Here is a 12,004-nt window from a genome sequence, read left to right as displayed (position 1 = left end):
TCTTCAAAAGTGGAATACACTTTGCAAGTAAGGGAGGTTTAGAATGTTCAAGTAAAGATCTGGTCACTTTCATAGATATTTTAGCTGGAATTCCAGAACATTGAGTGGGAATTTAGGTGAGAGGGTTTCTAAGGTCCTGTTCGAATCTAATGTTCTATGATCTCATCAATCTTAAAATTAGAAATATGCTACAGAACGTGAGGAAAAAAGATTATTACCTGAGATTATTTTGGAGTTACTACCTGAAGTGGATCTTCCCCTCAAAAAGAGCAGAACCCATGGATTATGTAATCTGCAATGCGTGAGAGGGGAAAAATTGAAGCTTAGTACCATTAAGAAGGGAAAGGAACTCCTTGAGGGGCATGAAAAAAGAAACGTTCAACAAATATCTCGGGAATTCCACGGAGTCTGTACAGGCCTGATGGAAAGGCAAGGGAGGAGTTTGGAAACCCTCTTTCCCAGTGACAAAAGAGTTGTGACGCTCCACGTCTGAAACTGCTCAAGGTGAGCGCACATCTATCGTGGAGGAAAGCACACTTGGTCTTTGCCTCCCTACCTCTGAGGGCCCTGTAGGCAAACAGAATCACATTCTTAGTAAGAACGGATTGTCTTTGAAATACTGTGAGTTTCCAGATGTCTATGCCTCTCTATGTATGTGTCTCTTGGGCTCCTCCTCTTTCTTTCAGACAGGAAGAAATATTCTTTTAATAATCTAGAGTCTCACGTGGGGTGAGGGGTCATCTGCAGAGAAAGTCAAGGTAAGGTGGACTTGGGTGCGAAGACAGATTCTCACGCTAGGAACTGGGGGTGGAGGTGAGGCGTGGTACCACGTGCTGGGCAACCTGGGAGCAGGACAGTAGGGAGAGAGGTCAAAGTATCTGTCCACAAAGGAATCCCATCCTTTGCTTCCCGACCACCAAGAAGACCCCACAGTCGCTCTGTCCAGAACATAGCCCGCTCTCCAAGTGCGCCTTGGGTCGACGTGAGGCGTGCACCTGCGGCGGAACACAGGTAACGTCAAGTCCGGGTACAGCGCCTTTTGGCCGAGGTCCCCTCACCGGCGCGCACCCCTTGCGTTGCCGGCTTCCTCGGCCGCCGCCTCCGGCCCCACTCCTCGTGCGATGCTCGCCACTACAACTCCCGCCTCGGCTGCCGCAAACCCGAGAGCGCCAAGTGGGCGCGCGGGCTGCGCGCGGGCCGGCGCCCGGAGGTCTGGGCATGCTCAGTCGCGCGGGCAGGGCTCCGGGCGCGAGCCGGGCTCCCGCTGCACCACATTCATCCGCTGCCAAGGGGAGCCGCCGGGCGCTCGCAGGCTCGGCGCGCGCTGCCCGCGGAAAACCCGGCTGCCGCGCCCCCCGCCGCCTCCCCGAGTCATGGCCTCGCTCGGCCATCCCGCCGCCTTCGGCCGGGCCACCCACGTCGTGGTGCGGGGGCTGCCCGAGTCCCTCGGCCAACAGGCGCTGAGGCGCACCAAGGGCGACGAGGTGGATTTCGCCCGCGCCGAGCGGCAGCACCAGCTGTACGTGGGCGTGCTGGGCAGTAAGCTGGGGCTGCAGGTGGTGCAGCTGCCGGCCGACGAGAGCCTCCCGGACTGCGTGTTCGTGGAGGACGTGGCCGTGGTGTGCGAGGAGACGGCCCTCATCACCCGCCCCGGGGCTCCGAGCCGGAGGAAGGAGGTAACTGGCCGCCCGGAGACGCGAGGGGCGCGGCCGGGGACGCGCGCCGGGCCCTCCCGCGCCGCCCGAGCCGGACGTGCGGGGGGAATCGCGGAAGTGGCCCCCGGGCTAGTTCCGAACTTCCCATTTCGGGGAGACGGTGTGTGTGCGAGAGAGAGAAGTTCATTGTTCACGCCTCCCGGCTGCCGGCGCAGCTTGGATGCCTTCTAGAGGAGCCGACTGAGTGTGGTGGTGCGGACTCGGGCAGGTGGGTGGGGTGGGGAATCCGTCTCACAGGCATTTTTATTTGTAAAGATTAAAAAGCAGCGAAGACAGTGCAACTCTGCTCGTTTCCCAGGGAGCGGGGGCAGGGAGGGGTGCCGTTCCAAGCGGGCGGGCGGAGCCTGGGCGAGGGCTCCGGGGGGCTGGTTGATGACCCTAAACCCCCAAGTGCTGCCAGGAGCTGGGAGCAGGGAGGGCCAGATGAATTAATGGTCGATGCCCGCAGACCTGGGTCGTCCCGAGTTACTTTTCGGTCGTGGAGAGTGAGTCCCGCAAAGGGGACTGGCAAGTGAATGAATGTAAGAAGACTGGCCTGTTGCTGAGCCGTGGTGTCTGGGTTTGAAAAGCGGAACTCGGAGTAGGGTGTTGGATGTGTGTATGTGTCTGTGTGTTTAATTGGAAATGGTGGTTTCACAAATTCAATAGTTTTTATTCTCTATATTTTTAAGCTCATAGCAATTAGAGCTTTTTGTGTTCTCAGAGGATGGTGACTACTTTAAAATATTGCAGTTTGTGAAAATGTCTGTGATTGCTTTAAACACAAGGTAGGTTAGTGGGGAGAGACAAATAAGAGTGAGATTCGATTTTAAAATGCCGTCTGGCCCGGGAGTCTTCTCATTGCCTGCTAAGAGCCCAGGGTCAAGACTCTTGGTTGCTATTGGCATCAAGTGGCATTGCAAGAAGCTGGTGGTTTCTTTCATATCTGGAGGGTTAAGGATTTTCCCTTCCTATTTTTCCTTTATTCGATTCGCATTGGAAATGCCTCATAGAGCTTGTAGTTAAAATATGCTTCTTCTCCGCATGCTTCACTACTTGGTTGATAGAACTTTGCTTGGTCTGAGAGAATAAGTATATTTGATTTATTTCCCACTAAGATAATCAGCTTTTTTTTTTTTTTCACCCTGCCTTAGCAGAAAACCAAAAGAGTAACAGGTCTCATTCTCTTAGCTCTTTTATCTCCTTCGCCACCTCTCCATCTTTGAATCTGTGAGATGACCCATTCTATTTTAAACTGATAAGCATGTAACCCCATTTGAATACTTTCTAATGTGTCCTAGGCCATATGACAAAGCTGTGGTTTGTGCTTAAAAGAGTAACGTAGATTTTAAAAACCCTTTCAAAATGATACTCATTTCATGAGGCTGGTCCAATTTCATGTTAAGAGACTGTCATATATTTAATCATCCATTTCATTTTATTCCTATAATAAAACCTTTCAAATTTTGGCCTTCCTGATACTAAAGTGGGCATTGATCTGTCTCCCCGTCAGATTTTGAGGCATGCATTTTAAATGGGTTTCACTCTTCAGGCTGGTGGCCCACTGCCAGAGGCCACATAGTATAATGGATAAGAACATCAGACTGGATCTAATTCTGTGACCTTAGGGAGTATCTCTTGCCTCAGTTTTCTCACCTGTAAAGTGGACGTAATCATACCTATTTCATAGAATTTGGTAATAAATTTATTAATCCATCAGAAATATAGAGGACAGGACATTTCATAAGTGTTGGTCGTTATTATTCACTTACCAATGGGTCGTGGAATATTTACTCCTTGAGCACTAAGAAGTCTCCTGTACACTGATGCAGTTACAGTGACATTTCCCTTTCTGAGGGTGAAGGGGAGTCTTCTTCATGCCTTAGGTTCCAGCCTAATCTGCTCATTAGCACTGCCTCCCGGCTCAAGTTTTCTGCAGGTGTGTGGTCCCTCCCCAAAACACCTTTGCCATTGCACCTGATCTGTGTTCCCAGAGTAATGGGCCTTCCAGCCAGAGAGGGGAATGCGGGCAGTCATGTTGGGTGGGGTGCTTCAGAGATTTCTTTGAAATCTCTCACAGTTTGCTGCCTACATTGAAGTTAATAAATTCTTGTTAACTGAATGAACAAATGAATTAATGAAATGCTAATTAGCTAATACCAGCAAGCTGATAATAATCACTTCAAGGACTTCTTGGATTGTTTTATATATATATATATATGTATATATATACACACATATATATGTGTGTATATATATATACATATATATATATATATATATATATGTGACACCTAACTCCCTAACTGAAACTCCACAACAGCTGAGGCATTATATTAAAATTATTAACACTGATCTCCTGTCTTCTCCCTCTGCATTCCATTTTCCACACTGTAGCCAAGTTGGTCCTTCTAAAACTCAGATCTGATCCTGTTCCTCCTCTGATTAAAATTCTAGAGGGGCCTCCACTGAGCTTGATAAACCCATTGAGCTGGGTTCTGCTTGCCTTTCCAGCTTCAGTTGCATCTCTGACCCCACCTGAGGTGCCTCCCAATTCTTGTCTCAAGCCAGGTTCTTTTTTCAAGCTCACCATGCTGTTGCTTTTATGGGTGTACATTCCTCCTTTGCCCAGGACATTCTTCCTCCTTCCTCTCCTGCATTTTACCTGGCTGTTTCTACTCATGCTTCAGTTCTCAGCTTACTCTTACCATTAATATTATTAGCTAATCTTTATTGGGTGCTTACCATTTGCCAGACATTGTGCCGGATTTATGACATGCATTTCATTGAATGCTCACATCAACTCTTTGAGCTCATTGCTATCATTATTCCTGTTTAAAAGTTGATGAAGCTGAGTCTTAGAGAGATTAAATAAATTGCCCAAGGTTATAGAGTGGAACTAGTGAAACCAGGATTTGAACTCAGATTTGCAGGGCTCTAAAGCTCTAGTCCCAACTGTTGTGATATTAGATCTCACCTTCTCAAGCATTAGATTGGTTGTCCTTTTATGAGCATCTCTGTACTCCCTGTTGTGGTATTTACCATACCATATGGTAATTGCCTGTTTATCTTTCTGTACCTCCCATTATTATGAAAACTTTGAGGGCAAGGATCATGTCTGCGTTGTTCAACATCTTATCCCCTGGGCCTTGAACACGATAATCATGTAGCAAATATATTTTGTTGAACAAATTTGTTCATGATTTTAGGTCAACCTTCATTCTCCCTCATTATGACATATTTGGTGTTTGTTTGGCAAGCATTTCCAATCAGTAGAGTCCCACAAGTTTCATTACAACTATAGGTGATTTATAACTGTTTTTCTCTCCCTCTCCCTTTCCGTGCCTCTGTCTCTTGTTGTTGTTTTGTTTTTATTAAAATCCTGAGAAGTTTCTTCTTAATCAAAGCATCATGTTATATTTAATGACTTTTCTTCCTTGGAAGAAAGGACTGAGGACCAAACTCAAGAAAGTAACGCTTCTGTGAAAGCTCAGTGTTTGCCATAATGGGGTCTCCAAAGATTAATAAAACACAGACCCTGTCTGCAGCAAGCTTAAGTTTTAGTGAAGAAAACTGCATATAGAGAAAGTCAGCAAATAATATTACTTGTCTAAGAACTTTGTGTTTTCAGGAATATGAATGTCTTAATATGCTTAATATTTTGAAGACAAATTAGCCTTAAGAAACCAATCATATTTTAAATGACTCCAGCTTACATTTTAGAGGGGAAAAAAATTAACTTCTAAATGTCAAAGTCCAGTAAGCAAATATCTAAAAGCTATGACAGTGTGTGAGGATTGGGTTTTTTAAAAAATAAAAATTTTGTTTCAGTTGTACATGTCCGCAGTACCAAATTCAAAAGGTACAAGAGGATACACTGTGAAAGTAAGTCTTGGACTTCCCTGGTGGTGCAGTGGTTAAGAATCCGCCTGCCAATGCAGGGGACATGGGTTCAAGCCCTGGTCCGGGAAGATCCCACATGCTGCGGAGCAACTAAGCCTGTGTGCCACAACTAGTGACCCTGCGCTCTAGAGCCTGCGAGCCACAACCACTGAAGCCCAAGCACCTAGAGCCCGTGCTCCGCAACAAGAGAAGCCACCACAAGGAGAAGTCTGCACACGCAGTGAAGAGTAGCCCCCGCTCTCTGCAACTAGAGAAAGCCTGCATGCAGCAACAAAGACCCAACTCAGTCCTAAATAAATAAATTTATTTCAAAAAAGAAAGAAAGTAAGTCTTGCCCCCCTTACTTCACCCTTGTACCAGTTCCCTTCCTCAGAGGCAACTACTAATGCCATTTTCTTGAGTTTTGGTTTTTTTTCCAGAAAATTTTTAGTACTTAATAAATGATTAACTGACAGAGTTTACTCAAGGAAAATTGTGAAATATATCCTGTGCCCTTTCCCCCTCTTTCAGGGCCATTTTATCCTTTCCCAGGTACCAGGTATTAGTATATGGGGTATTCCGTCTAAGAGAAAACCACACAAACTCATTCCCACAAAGTGATAATGGCTTTAATTACCCTTGCCTGGAGCATTTGCACTGTTAGGGACCTCTTTAGGAAGAAGGTAATATGCTTAGCACAAAGTAATAAATCTCCAAAGTAAAAATAAACATTGAGGGGGGGAAAGGAGGGCATAAACAGAAAAAGTAAGCAATACATATTTGCATAGTAATTCCCCTTCTATTGGGGCACTCAACTATTTGGACTTACATATTCGGGTCCTGGTTTATTCTTTGGTTAGGAAAAAAGCATAATTATCCCAGAGGCAAGGTGAGCATTAAGACCATGTCTAATGACCAGCCAACTTATGTGTGTGTGTGAATCCCAAAAGATGGTGTTATTATTAGCTCTATTTAAAAGATAAGGAGACTGAGTCTCTGGTAACCAAGGTTAAGTAACTTGTCCAAAGTCACACACAGCTAATAAGTAGCAGAACTGAGCTTCTCATGAAAGTATGAAGGTCTTTTTTGCTTGAAGTGCTTGTTGCCAGTTGTGCTTAATCATAATAGATCATTAAAGCAATATAAAACTGCCACCTGAATATCATTTTACACACTAATGATATACAATATAACTTGGATATTAACTAAGTGAATCATTTTACTTCCCTCCTCTCCTAAATGAGAGTAGATTGTTTTCATTTTAGTTAAAAAAATAATTCAGGGGCTTCCCTGGTGGCGCAGTGGTTGAGAGTCCGCCTGCCGATGCAGGGGACACAGGTTCGTGCCCCAGTCCGGGAAGATCCCACATGCCGCGGAGCAGCTGGGTCCGTGAGCCATGGCCACTGAGCCTGCGCGTCCGGAACCTGTGCTCCGCAACGGGAGAGGCCACAACAGTGAGAGGCCCGCGTACCGCAAAAACAAAAAACAAACAAACAATAAAAAAAAAAAAAAAAAAATTCAGGCATTTACATGAAACCCACAAATTGCCTAGGCACACTTTATGCATAATTGTGCCTTATTTACCAGCCTACTGGATGATTGCTTTTTTAAATGCACACGTTTCCTCAAACTTCTGTTTAACTTCAGGTGAGTAAACTACCCTAAACCATAATTAGAAATTACCCTGATTCTCACCAAGCTGGAACGTGAAGGCGCTGGAGACTCTTCACATGGCGGCAGATTAAATGGTTCGTGATAAATTGTCACCTCCAACTGCTTAGAACAACTGCTCTCTTTCAGAGTGTTTCTTTTCCGACTCTTCTACATGGCCTTGGCAATAAATGTTTGGAAATTGACGTGTGTCTTGGGAACTGGGATGCATCCCATAATGTAATCTACTCCCATGCAGTTGATCTTGAAAGCCTTGAAAAGAAAGAACATAATGATGAGTAGGGAGTGACTTCTATTAGATAGTATTAGCTGAAAATGAACTTTCTGCAGAGATTCCTAGAAGCATTATAAGACTAAGAAGGCAGAGATGGATCCCTTATAATTCACATATGCTGGGAAATAGCTTTTGCATGTTTTTGAATTCTTATTGAGCTCAGATTTCTTCAAAATTAGGTATCCAGTCCATTAATATAAACCACAACACAGAAAAATCTACTTAAGACTTTTGAAAAGATTTACCTTCTACTGTCTTTGCCTCGTAAATAAATTATCCATGAACCTCAATATAAATTTGAAAATGCATGTTTAAAAAATGAGTGATGGTTATTATTTATTTTATGGCATTTGCTGTTAAAATCTGTAACCACTTCAGAAAGCCTAGTTTTCTGACTGGAGATCTGGACATGTGGTAGAGTTCATTCCCCTAATCAAGAGGTGTCATAATAAAGGATAAAATAGCTGAAATCTTAATGAGAAAAGGTTTCATTTATATCTTATACAGAACACAGTGCATTGTTCACCCCAGGTAGTAGAAAAATATTTATTTACTGTAATGCAATCCCTGATGTTGCATCAAAATGCTCCCCTGACCTTTGAAGTTGGCTTTCACTGCTGTCCTTAGACTGATATTAGGTATTAAATCTGTCAGAGTCCTCAGGTACATTTCATAAACAGGCACTTTTCATCCAAATGGACAAGCAAGAGTAATCTCAAACAACAAATCCCATTTAAAAATGTGTGCGTGTAATGCCATCCCAGTTTACTTTGTCATTGTCAAATAATGTAATAATATACATTGTTTTCCTGAAACTGAGTGCTGAGTGTTAGTAGCATGTAGAAAGGAATAAATCACCAGACTTTAGACTGCTGTTTCTAAATGTCTAGATCATCTAAGCAAGTATGACCAGAGAAATGAGCACAGCAGACTACGAAGATAGAAGTACAAATTAGTATAGGGTTGGTTTAATTTTGCCCAACAAATCAAACCTCAATTAGTTTAACATAGCAAATTAAAGGGAATACAACTTTTAGTCTGCTTTTGTAGCTAGATGGGCTTATGGGATAAGCTGTCATTCTAACGAAGATGAATATATCAGTATTTTGCTTGATTTGAATATGTGTGAGTAAGTAAATCTTTGACTTCATTAAAAATATGTTTGCTTTGATTCCTTTGTTCTTTTGTTTAAGAAATATTGAAGTTTTCTAATTTGCTTCTAGCAGTAATTATGAGTGCCATGATTGCGTTAACAATGACTGTGTTTTTGAAGGCAAAGGCACAATAGTTGCATCAGTCATGTACTATGTTTGTGCCTTCAGCAACTGTCTAGACCCAATGTTTGGTGGTGGGGAGATGTAGGTGAATTAGATACCACCGTTGCCCATAAGGACCTCACAGTCCAGCTAGGAAGGCAGACCAGTGGCAGTCACTTGCAGAACAAGAGGACAGGGTTTTATGCCAGAGCTCTGTCTGGTGCTATGGAACCTCCAGGGGGTGGGTCTGACCCATACCAGGACTTCTCAGAAGAAGTGATAAATGAGTTAGAAGTAACCAGGGGAAGGCAGAGAGAGGCAGCCTTCAGAGATAGAGGGCACTGTGAGATAGGATGAGGGTGATGGTACAGTGAAAATTAATTTCACTCATGTTGGGAAGGATGCAGGATTGAGAAAAGCCAGCCTGTGCCCCCCTGATCTCTGAGATTTCAATTCCTAGTTCCAAGTTCACCAGGAGAACCACATCCTTAACCACGTTTCCTGGTTGGGGCCCAGAGGGAACTGGCTGCCTGGCACACTGCATTTCTAACTGTACTCCCATCTTTTCTCCTACCACATGCTCCATCAAAGTCTGGCATTCCTTCCAGGATTCCTGAATAGCACAGTTTGGGAATGATATAGTCTGCCCTGGAGTGGACTTCAGTCCACTCCAAATATGAGATTCATTTCTTGAGGTTGCTAGAATGTCAGTTGGCTGGATAGTAATTTTTCCCCTTTGGCCCAAAATGTGCACATTAGGGTGTGTCAAGCAAACCTGACATCTGCCATGTATATGTATATAATATTATACATGTCAGTGGCAGGTAAGAGAAAACTCTTTCCTGTTTGCTGTTGAAATGTGTTTTTATTCACAAATCTTTCCATCTTGGCAGTAGACACCATTGAGTCTCACATTAATATAAATCAAGTGCAGCTGAAACTGAGCATGCATTTATAATCATAGGCTGAATTTTGTACAAGCTACAGAAGGCAGCATGGTTGGGATACAGCACTATTCTAGATATTAGGAGACACTGGTTTTTATTTTTGCAGTGATAATAAGATCTAATATTCTTTCCAGCTTGGAAATGCTGTACTTTCCTTTTGGAACTCAGGGTGTGTTAGGGTGGAAAGTGGAGGGTGGGAAAGTGAGAGGGAGATGGGGACATTATAATAATTTACATTTGTGAGATGGGATTGGTGTTTGATGAATAAAAAAATACTGGATTTTATTCAACCCAAGGCATTATACTTGTTCTACTTAATTAACCAGTCATTTAAACTCACACCTTGCTAATGATAACCCATTATGAGATGAAGTTGAATTTGCTAACTCTATTTCAAAACCTCTGCTTACTCCGCCATTTATATAGCACATTTGATAAGAAATTTTCCCATAGAAAATGTTAAATGCCATTGAAAGAGCATAAGATTCCTAGACCCACATGATTTCTCCCATCACACATCACTGTCATCAGTGTCTACTAGCGGATGTTTCTGTGATGAGTGTGAATCAATGGCCCAAAGAAATGGAGAGAAGTGGATACAAGATATGTGCTGTGAGTTGTAACTAAAATTCGTGACGTGCCCATAGCACTTCTTTCTTATAAACCCTCCATACGTATATACTGATTTCCATCTTTTGCTGAAATTTGGCTTTTGTTTCCCAGATTTTGACTTTTGTCTTCCAAAAAATGCACACAGTTATTTTTCTGAGTAAACACAAAAAAGTAAAAGATACTCATTAAAATGTAGCCTTTCTATAGTAAGCTGTGTACAAATTAAGACTTAGACACATTAAGATATTGATGTAATTATTTTTTTAAACTTGGAGATATGCTTGTGGCAAACTTAGACATTTTTAGCCTGAAATGATTCAAAAAATTGAAGTTAGTTAAATAATCTTGGTGCAGTTACAAGATAAAAATAGAAGAAAAATACATCCATTTTATTCTTTGAATTTTTTTGAATCATAAGGGAACTTTCATTTTACAAGGAAAGAGTAATATAACTAAAGCTTGGCTTTGGGTCATATTCTAGGACATTTGTGATATAGACGTATTATCCAATTCAAGAGTTTTATGTGGAGAAGTTTAAATCTAGTGCTGTATTTTGAGGTACTCAAATCATTTTTGCTCTTGCTTTTGGTATTCTCCTAACTTTCTGTGTGCCATCTTAGTCCTTTATCAAGGGTTCTGGTTTTCTGGCTCCCCTTTCTCTGAAAGATGCACTGTTGGGAGAGAGAGGGACCCTAGTCAAAAAGGGCACTGATTTCTTCACTTTTCTCTGTTACTCTCAAACTAAGCATCTCTAAAGCTTTAGGCCTCCCCTAATCTCCAAGCTTCCCCAAGCCACCCCAAATATATAAGTAGTTTAACTTGGAATAGAGCACAGCTTCAAGACAAGGCTTTTAGTACAGAGTGTGTATGTGTGTGTGTGTGTGTGTGTGTGTGTGTGAGCGTGTGTATCTTCAAATTGCTGCTCTCCACGTACTATCATGGGGTCATGAAATCAATTTAGTGAGTCATGTCTAGCTCTTTTATTTTTACTGTAATAGAATCAATAGAAAATGTCAAGAGTACATGACAACATAAGGTCAGTATTTTTTCATGAAACCTTTCACTTTATACATTTGTGTTTGTGTGTGTATTAATTAGGAATATAAAATATGTTTCTTACTCTGAGTCATGGTAAGAAAAAAGTATAAAAACCCACTGTATCTCCTTTCAACCAGACTGTACCACTCAGCCTTTTGTAAAAATTCTAGAGGGCTATGCCCATTGGCCCCAAGGTTCTCAGAATCGTGGCTCAAATCCCAAATGCTTCTCTATGCATATCGAAGAATACCGATTTCCATTTGCTTGGGTTGACTTCTTACAGTGATGATGTCCTGGCTGTTTGGATCCCTGTCCATCCAACACCAACAACAAAAAGCATAATTGGGGAACATGAGGAGGAAGAAGACTGTCAACTTGACTATTTGCTGGGAGCTTATTCTACTTCCCCTTCTTTGGTGACATTCTAAACCAGTTAAGGGATAGTTACACTGACCAAGACGGGAAAGCATAGCTTCCATCTGAACTTGCATCTTTTTCATTTTTGGGGGAGTAGATTTGGTGGCAGCAGCAGACCCTGATCCCCTTGCGTCAGGAGGGGCTGTGCTCCTGCATCTTCCCAGCTGCAGCCCCCAGGTGGAAGCTGAGATCTGCACGGATGCCAGGAGACAT

The 12,004-nt window shown here is 42.8% G+C and overlaps 1 protein-coding gene across 1 annotated transcript in view; it reads left to right on the top strand.

The window, feature by feature from the left end:
• The first annotated feature begins 1,252 nt into the window (after positions 1–1,252).
• The window catches only part of DDAH1 (dimethylarginine dimethylaminohydrolase 1), a 153,142-nt gene continuing 142,390 nt past the window's right edge, over positions 1,253–12,004 (top strand). Inside the window, exon 1 of the mRNA XM_082613119.1 lies at positions 1,253–1,676. Within this exon, the coding sequence (XP_082469245.1) occupies positions 1,374–1,676 (303 nt within the window). The 5' untranslated portion in view covers positions 1,253–1,373. The remainder of the gene's footprint in view (positions 1,677–12,004) is intronic.

This window comes from Mesoplodon mirus, assembly GCF_964341445.2.
Source record: "Mesoplodon mirus genome assembly, chromosome: 3".
NCBI lineage: Eukaryota > Metazoa > Chordata > Mammalia > Artiodactyla > Ziphiidae > Mesoplodon > Mesoplodon mirus.
Note: the sequence above shows the minus strand (reverse complement) of the source record. Positions and strands in the feature narration are given on the sequence as shown.